General features: G+C 46.7%; 1 protein-coding gene and 1 long non-coding RNA gene across 3 annotated transcripts in view; one reads left to right on the top strand and one right to left on the bottom strand.

Moving 5' to 3' along the window:
- LOC307207974 overlaps positions 1-14800 on the top strand; it is a 99028-nt gene extending 84228 nt beyond the window's left edge. The window contains exon 3 of the long non-coding RNA XR_013834909.1: positions 14701-14800. This is a non-coding gene — a long non-coding RNA (uncharacterized lncRNA). The remainder of the gene's footprint in view (positions 1-14700) is intronic.
- LOC307207860 (carboxyl-terminal PDZ ligand of neuronal nitric oxide synthase protein-like) overlaps positions 13444-19710 on the bottom strand; it is a 59351-nt gene continuing 53084 nt past the window's right edge. For both annotated transcript variants that reach the window (XM_079962087.1, XM_079962088.1), the window contains one exon: positions 13444-18120. In XM_079962087.1, coding sequence (XP_079818213.1) covers positions 17658-18120 — 463 coding nt within the window. In that variant the 3' untranslated portion in view covers positions 13444-17657. The remainder of the gene's footprint in view (positions 18121-19710) is intronic.

Consider the following 19710-nt stretch of genomic DNA (forward strand, 5'->3'; position numbering starts at 1 on the left):
AGCACAAGTTGTATTTAGACCCAGTCCACACATGCAGTAGAATCAGGTGATAGAATGAGCCGTAGCATTTCAGACTGCTGTCTGGAGGGGTGTGTGATACAGATGGACAGGGGGTGTATAATCACATTTCTGAAAGCTTCCCTCCAGGTAAGGGGAAAGACAGCAACACAACAAGCGAGATCAGGTTGAACCCATGTGTGCTATAAAAATAAATGCAGCAAAGTTTTTCAAAAAAACTGTGAGGCAACTGCCCCGGGCAGCAGAATCCAGAGGGGCAGCAGAGCCTGACATAGGTCTGGCAACATACAGTGGTACCTCAGGTTAAGTACTTAATTTGTTCCGGAGGTCCGTTCTTAACCTGAAACTGTTCTTAACCTGAAGCACCACTTTAGCTAATGGGGCGTCCTGCTGCTGCCGCGCCGCCGGAGCCCGATTTCTGTTCTCATCCTGAAGCAAAGTTCTTAACCCGAGATACTATTTCTGGGTTAGCGGAGTCTGTAACCTGAAGCGTATGTAACCTGAAGTGTCTGTAACCCGAGGTACCACTATATACAGTTAAACTATGGAATTCACTGCCCCAATATATGTCCACCACAAAGGCTTTTCTTCTCTCATAACACCAGAATTCATGAACATTGAATGGAGCTGAATGTTGGAAGGCATGGGACAAATTTTAAAAAAGGAAGTGTTTCATAAAGGCCATAGTCACACCGCAGAATCCACTCCCACAGGGGGCAATGATGACTACTTACTTGGATGGTTTTAAAAGAGGATTGGATTGATTCATGGAAGAAGAGAAGACTGCCCTTGACCGCAAGCCTTGATGGCTCGGCTCTGCCTTCGCAGTCGGAAGCAGCAATGGTTCTGAACACCAGCTGCTGTAAGCCACACTGGGTGGGGAGAGTGTGCTTCTTGGTTTCCCACAGGCATCTTTGTGGCCACTGTGAGAACAGGGTTCTGGAACAGATGAGCCAATGGCCTGACCCCATGGGCTCTTCCTGTGTTCTTATGTCCTTATTAGATGACTTGTCTAGTCTGTCTTTAGACAATTAATTTACTGTATTTCTACATGTATAAGACATGGGGTGTTTTTTTTTACCAAAAAATTAGGTTTAAAATTGGGGCGCGTCTTATACATGGGTAGTGCTGAGGGGTGTTTTCTTAATTTGGAGTCCCCCCAAATAGGGGGCGTCTTATACATGGATGCGTCTTATACATGGAAAAATATGGTGATTTATATCCCTCCCTTCCTCCCAAAGAAGCCCAGGGTGGAAAATATATATTCAGGGTTTCTTTTTTCCTTTAAAATTCTAAAAACAATTACAATTGAAAACATCTAAAAGCAGTTATGGTTAAACACATTCTTCCATCCAAAGGATAGCTCAGTTGGTTAGAGCATGGTGCTGATAATGCCAAGGTTGCAGGGATATGTATAGTATTTTTATTAAGTTTTCAACAAAAGTAGCAAAAAAAATATGTAAAAAAGCAAACAGTATCAAATGCAGTAACATCCATAAACAAAGAAAATTATACATAAAACCATATCAAACCCATAAAGTGGGATTCTCCAAATCCCATGACTTTCCTCCCCCATTCCTGGTTCCCTAAATTTCTTATCAACTGCGTATCATTTCTACTCCAATTTTTTTCCTAACCTCTGATTTCCTATACTATTTCTAAAATTACAAGTGCTCTTAAAATCCTGCCAATGTATTTATCTGTTTACAGTACTTTTGCAAATACATAATAAACATTTCCCATTCTTTTTTAAAATTTCTTATCTTGATTTCTGAGCTTTCCAGTTAGCTTCGCCATTTCTGCATAGTCCATTAACTTGGTTTGCTACTCTTCTTTTAGTCAGGACTGCTTCTGTTTTGGCTAACAGCATCCAAGCAGCCGTCGTAGAATACATAAACAATTTTTTCTGATCTTTTGGAATTTCCGCTCCTACAATACCTAATAGAAAAGCTTCTGGGTTTATTTAAATAATGGTTATTCTATTTTTTTTCCATTTCATTATATATCATTTCCTGTTTTTATTAACCTTCCTACATTCCCACCACATATGACAAAACGTACCCTCTGTTTCTTTACATTTCCAACGCTTATTAGATCCTGTTCTATACATTTTTGCTAATTTAACTGGGGTTAGATACCAAAGTCACAGGTTCAATCCCTGTATGGGATAACTGCATATTCCTGTATTTCAGGGGGTTGGACTAGATGATCCCCAGGGTTCCTTCCAGCTCTACAGTTCTATCATTTCTATTATCCAAAGGTCTCAGGTTTGCCTTGAGCAGCGTTCTTCAGTCATCAAAGTATCTGGGTAAATAGGAATGTTTTTCAAACTCCCTCTGAAAGTTAAAGAAGTTAAGAATGATGGAGACAGGTGCACCCCACTAGGGGAGCATTTTTCCACAACTGGGGAGCCACCTCTGAAAAGGCCCTGTCATGGGCAGCTCCTAGTGGTGGTGTGAGGACCGCCAACAAGTCCTCACATGCTGATTGTAGGGTGCAAGGTGGTTGGTACCGGGAAAGGGGCTCTTTTAGGTACTTGGGTCCTAAGCCATTTAGGAAGAGGGTAAGCCTATCTCATAAACAGCTACAAGTCATACTGGTTGTGAACTGCTGCCAGGATTACTAGTGGGATACCTGCAGTGGGCAGCTGAACAACTGAGCTCATGCCCTGCTTCTGGGCAACCCACAGGCAGCTGGTTACTCTTGAGAACAGGGTGCTGGGCTGGCAGAAGGGCCAGAGTTCAGCATATGCTTTGTATGCAGAAGGTCCCTGGTTCAGTCTTTGTCATCTCCAGTTGGGGCTGGGGAAAAAAGCCTTCTTTGTGCTCCAGTTTAATTCAGTCCTTTATTCAGAACTGTGGTGTGTGTTATTGTTTCATCTTGATTTTATTATGTATTTTGTGATTTTGTCTTGTATTTTTACACTGTGAACCACCCTGAAAGCACCCCCCCCCCCAGTTTCAGAATCACAGAACTGTAGATTTGGAAGGGATCTAGAGGGTCACCTAAGGCCTTGCAATGCAGGAATCACAGCTAGAAAATTCATGACAGATGGCCACCCAACCTCTCTTTAAAAACCTCCAGTGAAGAAGAGTTCCAAGGCAACCCATTCCATTGTTGAACAGCTGTTACCATCAAAAGTTCTTCCTAAGGTTTAGTCAGAATTTACTGTCATTTGAACCCGTTGGACCAAGCCATGCCCTCCAGAGCAGGAGAAAAATAGCCTCCATGTGACAGCCCTTCGGATATTTGAAGATGGCTCTCACATCACTTAGAATCATAGAATCATAGAATCATAGATTCTATGGCCACAAGGGCCATCGAGTCCAACCCCCTGCCAAGCAGGAAACACCATCAGAGCACTCCTGACATATGGTTGTCAAGCCTCTGCTTAAAGACCTCCAAAGAAGGAGACTCCACCACACTCCTTGGCAGCAAATTCCACTGTCGAACAGCTCTTACTGTCAGGAAGTTCTTCCTAATGTTTAGGTGGAATCTTCTTTCTTGTAGTTTGGATCCATTGCTCCGTGTCCGCTTCTCTGGAGCAGCAGAAAACAACCTTTCTCCCTCCTCTATGTGACATCCTTTTATATATTTGAACATGGCTATTATATCACCCCTTGACCTCCTCTTCTCCAGGCTAAACATGCCCAGCTCCCTTAGCCGTTCCTCATAAGGCTTCTCAGGCTCCTTTTCTCCAGGCTGAACACACCCAACTTTCTCCACTGTTCCTCACAAGGCTTGTTTATCCAGCAGCAGCAGCAAGTGCCAGCAACCTTGCTTTGAATAGTGCAGAGATCCCTCCCTGCCTCTTTGCCATTGAGGGATGGACGGTTCTGTCAATTACAGCTCTCTCTGTTTCTCATTTTCCAGTCTTAAACTCAGTGGCTCTCTGCGTTTGTGCAGCAATTTTGTGATTTTCCTTAAATAAAACAAATCCTCAGAAAAATCCAGCATTTTTGTGTGGATTTCTCCTGTGGACCACATTTTTGTCCACAGTCTTGACAAATGTGAGTTTTTCCCCCACAAGCAATTTCTTCTAATGGAATGCATTTCTGCATGTTACCTTCACTGATGTATTCATTTTTATGCACAATTTCCCTCAATGTGTTAATCTCTCCACCTAAAGTTGTTTGGTTGGAAAATTGCATCACAAAATTCAGATGAGTGAGAATTCCAAAGGACAACCTGGTTTTGGGTCTCATGTTGTTTTAGGTAAAGGTAAAGGTACAGGTAAAGGGACCCTTAACTGTTAGGTTCAGTCGTAGCCAACACTGGGGTTGCGACGCTCATCTCACTTTACTGGCCGAGGGAGCCGGCGTTCAGCTTCCGGGTCATGTGGCCAGCAGGACTAAGCCGCTTCTGGCAAACCAGAGCAGCGCATGGAAATGCAGTTTACCTTCCCACTGGAGAGGTACCTATTTATCGACTTGCACTTTTTGGCGTGCTTTTGAACTTCTAGGTTGGCAGGAGCAGGGACCGAGCAACGGGAGCTCACCCTGTCGTGGGGATTCGAACCGCCGACCTTCTGATTGGCAAGTCCTAGGCTCTGTGGTTTAACCCACAGCGCCACCCACGTCCCTCATGTTGTTTTAGGAAAGTACAAATTTGATAAGTTTGGTTCAAAGTGTAAACCACATCAGATTTCTCTCACCAACCCCCCAACCGTCCGCATTGCTGAGAACAGCATCTCTTTGGACCACCTTATATAAGGCTAACATGTGGCCGGAGTGGGGGGGGGGGACACACAAAACTTTTGTTCTGCTTTTTTACCCTGAGACTGACAGAAGTTGGCTATGGCTCTATCTGGGAATGGGGGGGGGGGGCAGTTCACTTGTTCTGCGTGCAGAAGGTTCAAGGTTAAATCCCCAGTCCACTTAAAAGGATTACAGATGTGATGAGGAAGGCCCCTCTCTGCCTGAGCCCTTGGAGAGCTGCTGCCAGCCAGAGGAGGCATTGCTGGCTTAGCTGGGTAAGTAGACTGAACCCCAATATGAGGCAGCATATAGAATCATTGAATCATAAAATTGGAAGGGACCCCAGGGGTCATCTAGTCCAACCCCCTGCAATGTGGGATACACAGCTAAACCACCCATGACAGGTGGCCATCTGCCCACTGCTTTAAAAACCTCCAAGGATGGCAACTCCACAACTTCCCAAGAGAGTCCCATTCCCTGTCGTACAACCCTTACTGTCAGAAAACTCCTCTTGATGCTTAGTTGGAATCTCCTTTCTTTTAACCTGAAGCCATGGGTTCGAGTCCTACCCTCCACCAGCAGGAGAAAACAAGCTAGTTCCATCCTCCATGTGACAACCCTTTAGATATTGGAAGATGGCTGTCATCTCTCCTCTCAGTCTCGTCTTTTCCAGTCTACACATACCTAGCTCCTTCAACAGCTCCTCATAAAGCTTGGCTTCCAGACTCATGATCATCCTAGTTGCCTTCCTCTGCACACCTTCCAGCTTGTCAACATCTTTCCTAAATTGTGGCACCCAGAGAAGAGCAGGGATAACTTCTACTGAGCCACTGACCGTGCTGGCTGGGGTGGATGGCAGCAGGAGCCCCACAGCTCCTGAAGGGCAACCGGTTTGTCTCACCTGATTTAGAGAGCGGTGAAAATGCTTGGGAAACATTTACCTCCTTCACAGAACTACAGTTCAAATGAGTCCCTTGTTTGGCAGATTGAGCAGACCAGGAATGAAGAGAGTTCACTGCTATTGTGTATACACGCACACACACACACAAGGGGGGGAGGCTGTGATCTTACAGGGAATCCTGTGTGTGCTAATTTGCCTCTAATGCCCCGGTCAGGAGATTCGGGACAGATAAAATAAAGTCCTTCGAGCAGTGCAGATTTGAAACGGTGGAACTTGCTTCAAAGGGCTCCAAGACACTGGTGTGCTAAAAAAACTGTGATCTCACGATACTGTGCTTCCCAGGTGCCGGATAAATTAGAGCAGGGCTGCCCTCTTCTGGTCTGATTATGGAGTGATCTGAAAAATTCCCAATCTTCACTACAGTATTAGATGGATATTAGCTAGCCAAGTTGCGTGTTTGTGTGTAGACCTTTAATGAACCCAGGAGCCTCAAGTCCGACTCCCCACAATTTTAGCCAAATCATGTCTGTCTCTCTCCTTCTGAAAACGTTAGCTAAAGGGGTTGGTTGGTTGTATCACAAAGCAAGGGGGGCACCTGCCCCCTGCAAGAATGTAAACCAAATCTTTGAAGGGTGGGGGTATATTTAGGATCCCTTTTGAGCCCACCTAGTATGCTGGCCCATTCAGCGGAGGCAAGGAATCAAATATTTGCAAGCTGCATAAAAAAGTAACTCCTTTCGGACAGAGGCACTTGTCAAGTAAAGAGGAATTGGGTTCTGATCCTGCTTAGAAGAAATTAGTGGGTTTTGTTGTTGTTTAGTCGTTTAGTCGTGTCCGACTCTTCGTGACCCCATGGACCAGAGCACGCCAGGCACTCCTGTCTTCCACTGCCTCCCGCAGTTTGGTCAAACTCATGCTGGTAGCTTCGAGAACACTGTCCCGCCATCTCGTCCTCTGACGTCCCCTTCTCCTTGTGCCCTCCATCTTTCCCAACATCAGGGTCTTTTCCAGGAAGTCTCCTCTTCTCATGAGGTGGCCAAAGTATTGGAGCCTCAGCTTCACGATCTGTCCTTCCAGTGAGCACTCAGGGCTGATTTCCTTAAGAATGGATGCGTTTGATCTTCTTGCAATCCATGGGACTCTCAAGAGTTTCCTCCAGCACCATAATTCAAAAGCATCAATTCTTCAGCGATCAGCTTTCTTTATGGTCCAGCTCTCACTTCCATACATCACTACTGGGAAAACCATAGCTTTTACTATATGGACCTTTGTTGGCAAGGTGATGTCTCTACTTTTTAAGATGCTGTCTAGGTTTGTCATTGCTTTCCTCCCAAGAAGCAGGCATCTCTTAATTTCGTGACTGCTGTCACCATCTGCAGTGATCATGGAGCCCAAGAAAGTAAAATCTCTCACTACCTCCATTTCTTCTCCTTCTATTTGCCAGGAGGTGATGGGACCAGTGGCCATTTGACTTCACTCTCCAGGATGTCTGGCTCAAGGTCAGCAACCACACTACCTGGGGTCTTTCTGGTATAATTCCTCTGTGTATTCTTGCCACCTCTTCTTGATGTCTTCTGCTTCTGTTAGGTCCTTTCCACTTTTGTCCTTTATTATGGCAATCTTTGAACGAAATGTTCCTTTCATATCTCCAATTTTCTTGAACAGATCTCTGGTTCTTCCCATTCTGTTGTTTTCCTCTATTTCTTTGCATTGCTCGTTTAAGAAGACCTTCTTATCTCTCCTTGCTATTTTTTGGAAATCTGCATTCAATTTCCTCTATCTTTCTCTATCTCCCTCGCATTTTGCTTGCCTTCTCTCCCCCGCTATTTGTAAGGCCTCATTGGACAGCCACTTTGCTTTCTTGCATTTCCTTTTCATTGGGATGGTTTTCGTTGCTGCCTCCTGTATAATGTTGTGAGCCTCCATCCATAGTTCTTCAGGCACTCTGTCCAGCAAATCTAAATCCTTAAACCTGTTCCTCACTTCCACTGTGTATTCATAAGGGGTTTGATTTAGATTGTATCTTACCGGCCCAGTGGTTTTTCCTACTTTCTTCAGTTTAAGCTTGAATTTTGCTATAAGAAGCTGATGATCTGAGCCACAGTCCGCTCCAGGTCTTGTTTTTGCTGACTGTATAGAGCTTCTCCATCTTTGGCTGCAGAGAATATAATCAATCTGATTTCAATGCTGCCCATCTGGTGATGTCCACGTGTAGAGTCGTCTCTTGTGTTGTTGGAAAAGCGTGTTTGTGATGACCAGCTTGTTCTCTTGATAGAACTCTATTAGCCTTTGCCCTGCTTCGTTTTGATCTCCAAGGCCAAACTTGCCAGTTGTTCTTTTTATCTCTTGACTCCCTACTTTAGCATTCCAATCCCCTATAATGAGAAGAACATCCTTCTTTGGTGTCACTTCTATAAGGTGTTGTAAGTCTTCATAGAATTGGTCAATTTCAGTTCCTTCAGCACCAGTAGTTGGTGCATAAACTTGGATTACTGTGATGTTAAAAGGTCTGCCTTGGATTCGTATCGAGATCATTCTATCATTTTTGAGATTGCATCCCAGTACAGCTTTTGCCACTCTTTTGTTGACTATGAGGGCCACTCCATTTCTTTTACGGGATTCTTGCCCACAGTAGTAGATATGATGGTCATCCGAACTGAATTCACCCATTCCCGTCCATTTTAGTTCACTGATGCCCAGGATGTCAATATTTATTCTTGCCATCTCATTTTTGACCACATCCAACTTACCCAGGTTCATGGTTCTTACATTCCAGGTTCCTATGCAATATTTTTCTTTACAGCATTGGACTTTCCTTTCACTTCCAGGCATATCCACAACTGAATGTCCTTTCGGCTTTAGCCCAGCCGCTTCATCAGCTCTGGATCTACTTGTACTTGCCCTCCGCTCTTCCCCAGTAGCATGTTGGACGCCTTCCAACCTGAGGGGCTCATCTTCCAGCGTCATAACTTTTATATGCCTGTTGTCCATGGAGTTTTCTTGGCAGGGATACTGGAGTGGCTTTCCAGTTCCTGCTCCAGGTGGATCACGTTTGGTCAAAACTCTCCACTATGACCTGTTCATCTTGGGTGCCCTGCTTGGCATAGTTCATAGCTTCTCTGAGTTCTTCAAGCCCCTTCGCCACGGCAAGGCAGTGATCCATGAAGGGGATCAGTGGGCTTAAGGGTGCCCAAATATTGGCATGGAAGTGGACTTTTGGTCTGTGTGAATTCTGGAGATTCCATAAGAAGAACCTATACACAGCATGAAAAAGTACTTTATTTTATCTGTCCTTAATCTTCCACTGTTCGCTGCATTGGATGTTCTCAAGCTCCTGTGGTTATGAGAGAAGGAGAAAAACATTTCTCTATCTACTCTCTCCACGCTGTGGTCCGCATGAATTCTGGAGATGCCATTGTCTAGATTCCATAAAGTATGTGGCACAGGTTCATGTCAAGGTGCGAGTGTGGATTTGCACAGGCCACAGTTGGCCCTCACAGACATCCCATGCAGCCTGTTGCACATGTCCAAGCTAACAACGACATCCCCTTCCTTGCTGCCAAATTTTGCTGATTTGACCTCCCTGCATCCCACTAAACTGCTGTTTGGTGCATTGAAGACAAGGAGAATTTCAGTGGGAAGGAAGTTGCAGTGGGAGAGTCATCCTTGTGGGCTGGGAAACAGCTTTTGCATAGCAAGTTTCCCCCCTTTACGCCAGCAGGGAAAGGTTCGGAATGCCAGGACTGTGTTGTCCCCAGCAACATCACTACATTCAAAGCATGTGTCTGTGTGCAACCAGTCTATAACCCTGATTGATTGATTGATTGATTGATTGATTGATTGATTGAATTTATATACTGCTCTATACCCAGAGGTTTCAGTGTGGTTCACAGAACAAAATCAAAATATAAAACCACAATATGTATAATCAAAATATGGACCTCGAGGACACACAGGCAGCCCAAACAGGTGATCATAGCACTATAGCATGCACCCCAATCTTTAAGTGGCAAGCCTCCAGGGGTTCCTCTGCTTACTTTGAGTATGGTCAATGGAGACAGAAGTACCTTTAGGATATATTGTTATATTTACATATCTATACAACCCAAGCATAGGCTTGGCCGGGGGGGGGGGTGCAGTTTCACAGCACCAACACCCCAGCACACCTTGCTTCTCCATTAGGTTTTCAGAGGGAGCCCAAGTCATGCCTCTGTCTCCCCAGCTTCCAGCATCGGCCAAAACATTTCTCACCTCCCTCACGGGCCTATTGTTCTCCCGTAAGGTGGGGAAATTATCATGATGGGAACCTCTTTGGACATGTAGAGGACTGTACTTAACTGGCCAGCCTTAACAAAGGAACTTATCTGATCTTCCACTAGATTCTAAGCTTTCTTGATATAGAATCACAGGCCTGGAAGTGAGCCACCAGCATCATCCAGGCTGAATCCCCAATTATGTAACACCTGGGACAGCTCAGTTGATTGAGCATGAGACTCTTAATCTTAGGTTTATAGGTTTGAGCCCCACACTCAGCAAAAGATTCCTGCGTTGCAGAGGGTTGGACTAGATGACCCTCGTGGTCCCTTCCAGCTCAACAATTCTATGATTCTTCTCTCTTTCTTTCTGTACAATGGTTAGTCAAAAGAACCCCAGGAACCTAGAACACAGTAGTGCCCATGAAGGGCTCTTGCTTTGCCAAATTGCATGCATACACATAAAACTGTAACACAAGAACTCATGGCAAAAATATCTTTCAGCTCCCTGTTTTTTCTGTGTAATTGTGCAAACATCGTCTTGATCACAACAGTTCACAGCCATGTTTTTCCCAGAGCAGACTCATTTAAATTAATGGGTCTAAGTTACCCATGCTCATTTAAAGTTGCGTGGGATCAATTTCAATCTGTTACCTCCGAGGATGTGGACAGGCTGCTTGGACAAGTGAAACCAACCACCTGTCTCCTTGATCCTTGCCCATCCTGGCTTATAAAAGCAAGCCGGGAAGGGCTGGGCGATGGGCTCTGCGGGGTGGTGAAAGCTTCTCTCTGTGAGGGAGCCTTCCTAGACCTGCTGAAAGAGGCAGTCATTAAACCACTTCTTTAAAAAACATCTCTAGATCCAGCCAATATGGCCAACTATTGCCCAGTCTCAAATCTTCCATTCTTGGGCAAGGTGATTGAGCAGGCAGTTGCTGAACAACTCCAGGCACGCCTGGAAGAAGCGGACCATTTGGATCCCTTCCAGTCTGGATTCAGGCCTCATCAACATGCAGATATCCGGCAGGCTAGGGACAAAGGTGAGAGTTGTTTCCTAGTTCTGCTGGATCTCTCAGCGGCTTTTGATACCATCAAGCATAACATCCTTCTGGATTGTCTAGAGGGGCTGGGAGCTGGGGGCACTGTCATACAGTGGTTCTGCTCCTTCCTTCTGGGCCGTGTTCAGAAAGTAGTGGTGGGGAATGAGTGTTCAGACCCCTGGGCTCTCACTTGTGGGGTGCCTTAGGGTTCCATTCTCTCTCCCATGCTTTTCAACATCTAAATGCAGCCGCTGGGAGAGATCATCAGGGGTTTGTGTTGGGTGTTCATCAATATGCGGATGATACCCAGCTCTACCTCTCTTTCAGATCAGAACCAGTGAAGGTAGTGAAGGTCCTGTGTGAGTGCCTGGAGGCAGTTGGAGGATGGATGGCGGCTAACAGATTGAATCCTGACAAGACAGAAGTACTGTTTTTGGGGGACGGGAGGAGGGCGGGTGTGGGGGACTCCCTGATCCTGCATGGGATAACTGTGCCCCTGAAGGAGCAGGTGCGCAGCCTGGGAGTCATTTTGTACTCACAGCTGCCCATGGAGGCGCAGGTCAATTCTGTGTCCAGGGCGGCTGGACAACCTGTAGGTATGCCCCAGCTTAAAAGTGAGCCAGGCAGGAGTGTAATATAGGTGGCAATGTTAAATTACTTATGGCCACCAGAGGGCAGGATAGGAATATGCTGTGCAGACATGCTCCTCCATGGGCAGCGTGTTGAACTTCCATCAGAAATCCTAGTGTTTGCAGGGTAGAGATTGTGGGCAAGAGTTAATCCGGAGGCCCTGAAGGAAGGCAGAGGCACTCATCCGCCAGCAATCTGGTGCCCCTTCAGATCTGGACTACAGAGCCAGCATGGCGTAATGGGTGTTGGACTAGGATCTGGGAGAAGAGGGTTCTCATCCACCACTTAGCCATGAAGCCTCCTGGGTGTGGCCTTGTCACTGTACCTCAGCCGAACCTACCTCACAGGGTTGTTGTAGGAAGGGGAAGAACCATGCACATGTCACCTTGAGCTCCTTGGAGAACAAAGTGGGAGATACAATTCTATAAACAAATGAAAACTGCCAAGCGCAGAATGAGGAAGGTGGCTGCACTCTCACACGTTGTAACTCACTCTACGTGGGGCTGCCCTTGAGACTGACCCAGAAACTCCAGCGGGTGCAGAATGCCGCGGTGAGGCTCCTTTCAGGGTCCTCGCCGCGGGATCACATTCATCCAGTGCTTTACCAGCTGCATTGGCTCCCGGTGGAGTACAGGGTCAGATTTAAGGTGCTGATTTTAACCTTTAAAGCCCTATACGGTCTAGGACCCTCGTATTATGGAACCACCTCTCCTGGTTTTCCCCACGGAGGACCTTACAGTCCGCAAATAATATCTTGGAGGTCCTGGGCCACAGGGAGGTTAGGCTGGCCTCAACCAGAGCCAGGGCCTTTTCAGCACTGGCCCCGATCTGGTGGAATGCTGTGTCACAAGAGACTAGGGCCCTGCGGGACTCGACATCTTTCCGCAGGGCCTGCAAGACAGAGCTGTTCCACCAGGCTTTTGGCCAGGGCACAGCCTGACCCCCTCCTTTGGCACTCTTCACAGAACTCTAGCCATTAATTTGATTCTGAATTGGTATTAGAATGAATTGATTTTAGAATGTATTTTAATTAATTGATTGTGATTTTATGTAAACTATGTTATTTTTACTGTTGTTAGCCGCTCTGAGCCCGGCTTCAGCTAAGGAGGGCAGGATATAAATAAATTATTATTATTATTATTATTATTATTATTATTATTATTATTTTCTAGATGCAAGAGAGAGAAAATGTACCAAATCAAGGAAGGCTTGCTTTTTTGAAGTGTACTTATCTTTGACTTGCACCATTTTCTAAAAGAATACTTTTTAAAGCCCGCCCAGCACTGCTGAACCTGTTGCATGAGGCTGGCTTAATGTATTTTCAGTATCCCTCCTAGAATATTATTCATGAAATCGTTTTCAAAAAGTGTTTTGAGCTGATGTTCAGCCTCTGGAACAGGTTTTTGGGAACCAGACCCGAGACTCTTCTGTCCGTACTATCATGTAGCCTCCAAGGCAGCTGGAGCTCTGTTCTGGTGTAGTGGTTAGGGCATGCTGGAATAGGGTCTGGGAGACCAGGGTTCAAATCTCGACTCAGCAATGTAGCCCACTTGGTTGACCTTGAGGGCCAATCACTGCCTTTTCACTCTCTGGAGAGAAAAGTAGGGCATATATGTAATACATAATAAAATAATAAAATAGGGCAGATGAAGAAACACTCCAGCTGGATTTTACGAGGGGGGGGGGCATTGGACGAATGACAGAACATGGGTTTTGTTTTTTGAGAAATTAATGCATCAGGAACCAAAGTGACCCCCCTTCTACCTCCCCTCGAGAGAAAACTTAAATATGTCAATGGCCTTGTTAAGATGAAGAACCCGTCTGTGTGTGAAATGGGTGGAAAACAGGCAAAAACCACCTCTCCCCCCCCCTCGCCGCACCAGAAAGAACACGCTGACAAACTGTAAGGAGAAAGAAATCTGTAATTATACTCATGGTCCCAACAACATTGAACTCTTTACACAATAAATTCAAACTTTCTCTCTCTCTCGAAGTCTTCAACAACAATTTACAGGATAACACTTGGAATTAAAACGAACCTGGACTCCTCTGCTCTCAAGTAGGCTTTGAATTATGACACAATTTCTGTCCCCCCCACCCACAGAAAAGCCCCTGACTCAAACCTCTGGCCCAACATTTTGGCCCTGGCAAGAAAACTGTGGCAGATCATTCAAGCTGGCAGCTCCGGCACTCTGCACATGCTTCTGCAACCTCCCCTGCAGGTTGTTCCAGAGATTTTTATTTCAAGTGAAGCTTGGCTGTTTGAATGAAGCGAGGATTCCAGTGTGGACTGGGAAATGTAAGCCGTAAAGAACTAACGTTTTGTGGGGAGGAGACTATAAGATACATCCTACATTAGTCTTTCTTAACCTGGTAGCCTCCAGATGTCCTGGACTACAGCTCCCAGGTTGCAAAAGAGAGTCCTGCATTTTGCAAAAATCCTGATTATTTCAAACAGGTGGTTGTTGCTGTTTTTTTAACCACTGGGTTTCCATTCTCTGTGCTAACTTGGAAATAGCTTTGAGAGAATGTGAAACTCTGTGGCTTTTGGCTCAGAGGCTCCTATAGATGATAAAAGAAAGCAAGATATGGACACCTTCCTCTCCTCGCACCTCGCTGAGGTGCGTGCATGTCAGCTGTTTAGTTTCCCACTATGCAACACTGTGATAAAAGAAATCAGCACCATTAATGGAACTTCAGCCTGCCTTGCAGCAGATTCTCACTCAGCACATTGCACATGGCCAGAAATATCCAAGTATGGAACACACACATGGTTCCATCGATTGTTAAGGGCACACACAAACCCATGAAAAGTGACATTTCCCTTCCAAACACACGGAACCGGCCAATTGAAGCTGTTCTGCACGTGCAGTGACTTGCCTGGGTGCTCACTCATCATGCCTTGATTTTTTTAGTACATCTACCTGCAGGAGGAACGCGGGTGGCGCTGTGGGTTAAACCACAGAGCCTAGGACTTGCCGATCAGAAGGTCGGTGGTTCGAATCCCCATGACGGGGTGAGCTCCCATTGCTCGGTCCCTGCTCCTGCCAACCTAGCAGTTCGAAAGCACATCAAAGTGCAAGTAGATAAATAGGTACCACTCCAGCAGGAAGGTAAACGGTGTTTCCATGCACTGCTCTGGTTTGCCAGAAGCGGCTTAGTCCTGCTGGCTCCCTCGGCCAATAAAGCGAGATGAGCGCCGCAACCCCAGAGTCGGCCACGACTGGACTTAATGGTCAGGGGTCCCTTTACCTTTACCCGCAGGAAGCAGGATTCTCACCCTGCCACCCTGCTGAATATTCAACTGGCTAAACGTAGCCGTGCCTTTTTGAAAGCAGCCTGATCAGCACACGCATTGGCAAGCAAGTGTTAAAATCTCTGTGCTGCCAAGATTTCTGCATGTGTGAAAAAAATGTACACATGAGCATTCCCACCCTCCAACCAGGGTGGTTAGGAACTCTAATTGCCCTTTGAACTTTCCCCTTGAGGACTTGTTTGGTGGTAGTTGACGGGCAATGGCCACAATTTCCAGTGGAGCCCTGCTCTGGTGACCACCCTAGGCTACTTGGCCTCTGCGGGGCCTGTTCTACCTGTGCAGAGGGTTGCTAGGCAACCCAGACATAGATGTCCATTGTCTCTCTCTTTCTCTCCCCTGAATTGCTACCAACAATACATCCCTTCACCCCAAATCAACCTTCTAAACACATTCCTAACCTGCCTTGTTTAACTGTGCATTTCGCCCCCAAAGGAGGTGCACTACATACCCCTCCCCTCTGGGTCCCCCCCCCAGCTATGGGACACACCTTTTAATGGCACCCTGGGATAAAAGCCCACAAGGCGCTCCATCCACATCACCAATTCCTTTCCTTTTCAGATCCCTTTCAAAATATGGCTCCTCTGCTTGTGTGAACCAACCTGCAAGGCCCTCGTGCAAAGGAGTGAGAATCACTAGTGCCTTTGTTCACTAGTGGGTGGCAGCTCTGAGGGTCCTGAAAGTTTGGGGGTGCCGGGAAAATGCCCCTGATATGGTGAAAGCTACCTCCCCCCACCACCACTTGAGCTTGCTTGGCTGACGTGCTTCACACTCGATCCCGAGACACGTGCTCACCTGGGGCAGCAGCCTTCAGTGGCTGATGCATCTAATGGCGCCACTGGCATCATGACACCCCCACTGAGCATTCAGGCCTCCCGACGTCTCCTGAGCCCACCTCTTGCAATTGGCTTGCTGACCAGTACTCCTGACGGCGTTCCCACCTGGCCCCAAATTTAACTCTCCCTCTTCTCAAACTCATCTTTTCAGCAACCTACTCCTGGTCCTCCTCCACTCTCGCTCTCTCTCTATGACCAAACATTACAGTTTCCATCCTCTCTTGCATGGCTGATGAGTTTTGTTTCTGAAAACAACCCATTTCCACCCTTCTGAGCATCCACTGAGGGGAGGAGACAGCTGTGCCCCCTCCTCTGGATGACCCACAACCCCCAATTTCCAGCTTTCGCTTCAAAAGAAAGACTAGGTTTGCAGCATTCACAGAACCTGATGGAGGAGGTAAAATGTACAGGCATGGGCCGTCTCTCTTTTTCTCTTTTGGAGAAACCAGACTGGTCCCCAATTCCAGTGGGGGTAAAAGAAATCTCTTTCGACGCCCCTGTTAGCGTGCAATATGATGAGTGGCAGAACAAGTTGCCAACAGTGAGACCCTCTGGGGATGGGTCTACTCGGAGTAAAACTTCGCTGTCCACCACTCAAGCATGCCCTGGAATTGGCTTTCTGCACTCTCTTACTCTTGTGCCTCCAACTCAGTGCAAAACTGTTTGGATTTCACCAATTTTAATAATAATTTATTATTTATACCCCACCCATCTGGCTGGGTTTCCCCACACACTCTGGGCGGCTCCCAACCAAATTAATAATAATAATAATAATAATAATAATAATAATAATAATAATAATAAAGTGATAAATCATCAGACATTAAAAACTTCCCTAAAAAGGGCTGCCTTCAAGTGTCTTCTAACAGTCAGATAGCTGTTTATTTCCTTGACATCTGATGGGAGGGCGTTCCACGGGGTGGGTGCCAGGAATGATAATAACTACCTCAGGGTCTAGGAAACACCAATATGCTTAATTTCTCCAGCCTCAGAATAAAATGAAACCGAAAGGAGCGTCTGTGCCACTAAACTCCTGCTGAAGGAAGGGATGGTCTGCAGGTGGGGGAAACTGGGGGGGGGGATCTGAAGGGTGGCTCTCCTTCATTCAGGTGCAAACTTCCTGCACCTTCAGCATCCCCCCCCCGGGAGGTTAGAGGTAAGGTCTTTGGAAGGCACCACCACAGCCCCTCTCTGGTTTAACAGCTGCCGCCTGGTCCGGAAATGGCAGACAGCATGCCCTCGCACTGGTTTCCACAGGGGCATCCAAGATGGGGCTTCTTGACCCTCTCAACCAGGAAGGGGGCTGTGCTTCCATTATCAAGTGACTTCAAAATACTGGACCAATCTCACCTGTGTGCATCCCTTTCATTCCAGGGGAGACTTCTGGAAGTGACCGTTATGCTGGTGATAACTACCACCCACCCTGCTCAGGAGCTAACCTTGCCTCACAATGCCGAATGCTGCAGGCCACCCACGACCTCCCTCTCCCTACCTCTTTTGCCCCCCCAAAACTGCAAGCAGCTTTTCTTGGCTGGGGGGACAATCTGTGGCACACAGTCTAGATTTCAGCCAGTCGTGCTGAGCTCTTTCCCTGGGGCACAGAGACCGAGGACCTTGCGCCTGGTTGTTTACTGGTGCTTGTACCGTGGGTGACACGAGGTCCTTAGGTGTTCCTCCATGCCAGGTTAGCCAGTTTGTCAAGACTTCTGGTCATTTCCTTGTGTCTGTTGAGGACCTCTGCTTGTGTGGAAGACAAAGGCAGGAGACCCTCCCAGCTCGCTTCTTTTGGAGACCACACAGCTTCTGGCTCAAAGTCTCCCACTTTGCTCTTACAGAACTGCCAGCCTCCACTGGTGGCCATTTCAGAGACTCCCCTCTGGCGCCACAGCACCCTACAAGCCACCTCTAGCCCCCCAATCTGTGCCTGGCAACCAGTGCAAGCTAAGAGCCTGCTCCCCAAGTGCATGGTTTATGCACGAGCAACGCAGGCCCCTGATGTGTCCAGCTCGTCCTCCGAAAGACTGATGCGCAAACAGGTTTCATTGCCGGCCGAGGAGAGGAAAGGACGCCGGAGAGACAAGCTGCCATCCAGATCCCTAGAGGGGCGTTTCTCGGGTCGTCCCAAGGCCCCTTTTGCCGGTGGTGCCTGTCCACCCTCTGCAGCCCGCTCCTGGCTTAGGGTCACCTGGTTTTCGGCACGGCCGCAAGTGTGACCTCTTCCCAGCGTCCTGGGCTCAGACTCCAAGCTGGCCAGGGAGAAGATGGTGATGCTGGTCAGTGTGGAGGTGCTGTGGCCGGGCGCAGAGGTGGTGGTGCTGGTGGCTGCTGCTGTGGTGTCCGTCTCTGCTTCGAGGCTGGGCGAGGTGGTTTTGCTTGACCTCCTCCTCAGGGTTGGAGGGGGTGGGTTCAGCTTGGGGATGAGGGGCTGCAACCTGTCAAACGGAGAAGGGATGAGTGGCTCTTGGTGGCTTCCAAAGGCTTTTCGTGACTTTGCACGCTGCCCTGATGTTCGGCAGAGAAATACTTCTACAAATAAATAGCTCTATGTTGTGAACGACCCTGTGATCTTCGGATAAAGGGCATTGTACAAACTTAATACGGAATAAAATAGAATAAAAATAATATATACCGTATTTTTTCATGTATAAGATGCTCCCATGTATAAGATGTCCCCTTTTTGGGGGGCCTCCAAATTAAGAAAACACCCACTCAACACTACCTGTGTATAAGACAAGCCCCAATTTTAAACCCTAGTCTTATACATGGAAAAATACGGTATGTTTTATTTGTATTCCCCTACTCATTTAAAAAATATAGATATATCAGAGCAGTTCACAACAACTATGATAAAATCATACAATAAAAACCATGTAAGAATGCTAAGATCAGAAATCAGCCAACTACCGTGGAAGGATGTATTCTTAATTACCTGCACAGGCCAGGCAAAATGGAAAAGTTTTTAGCAGGCATTTAAAAGTTGAAACAGAAAGTGCTTGCTGAATCTCTAGTGGCAGAGTGTTCCACAGGGCTGGGCTGATGGACACCAAAGGCCCTCCCACAGCGGACCATGTTTTGTATTCTCCATTACTAAACCGACATTCAGTATGATCGCTTACTGCGTGCAATTAACTTGCACAACTTTAACCTTGCATGGTTGAAAGCCCCCAGTCGAAACTGCACAAATTAACTGCACACAAGGCAGAGAGCTTTAAAACTCTTTTTGCATTCTTTCCCCTGGTGAGGAAAGAGATTTTAAGCAAGATCTCACAAGAGCACCCAGAGCAGAGAGCGTAATTGTGCAAGATGTGATCGTCCTGTGTTGAGAAAGGGGTTTCTCCTGGCTGGTATGTGTCCTCAAATCAGGATGGCGCCTCTCACCTGCCTAGCTAGGTAGAGAGATGGGGCAGGTGGGAGCGTAGGAATCTCTGGTTGTGGTGAAGCTGCATTTGTAGGGTTCTGTGTGAAGGGGTGAGCCACTTCCATGGCTCCACCCACTTTGGCCTCTGGCCATGTGGCCCCTTGAAAGCTGCTCAGGAGGAAATGTGGCCCTTGGGCTGAGAAAAGCCCCCCCCCCAGCCATCTGTGAGCAAAACACCTGACCACATACAGGTGAAACTTGAAAAAATAGAATATCATGGAAAAGTTCCTTGATTTCTGGAATTCAACTTAAAAGGTGAAACTAAAATATGAAATAGACTTGTGACATGCAAAGCAAGATATGTCAAGCCTATATTTGCTATAATTGTGATGATCATGGCCTACAGCTGGTGAAACCCCAAATTAACCATGTCAGAAAATTAGAATATTCAAGGAAATCAGCAAAACAAGGACTGCAAATGGAGCAATATTGGACCTCTGAGAAGTGGAAGCACATCTCACTTTGCATGTCATGAGTCAATCTCATATATTAGTTTTACCATTCAAGTTGAATTCCTGAAATCAATGAACTTTTCCACAATATTCTAATTTTTCGAGTTTCACCTGTATGCTGGCTTTTGAAGCTTCCCCAAATTCTGCTAACC

Source organism: Podarcis cretensis (genome assembly GCF_951804945.1).
Source record: "Podarcis cretensis genome assembly, chromosome: Z".
In the NCBI taxonomy this organism is placed as follows: Eukaryota; Metazoa; Chordata; class Lepidosauria; order Squamata; family Lacertidae; genus Podarcis; species Podarcis cretensis.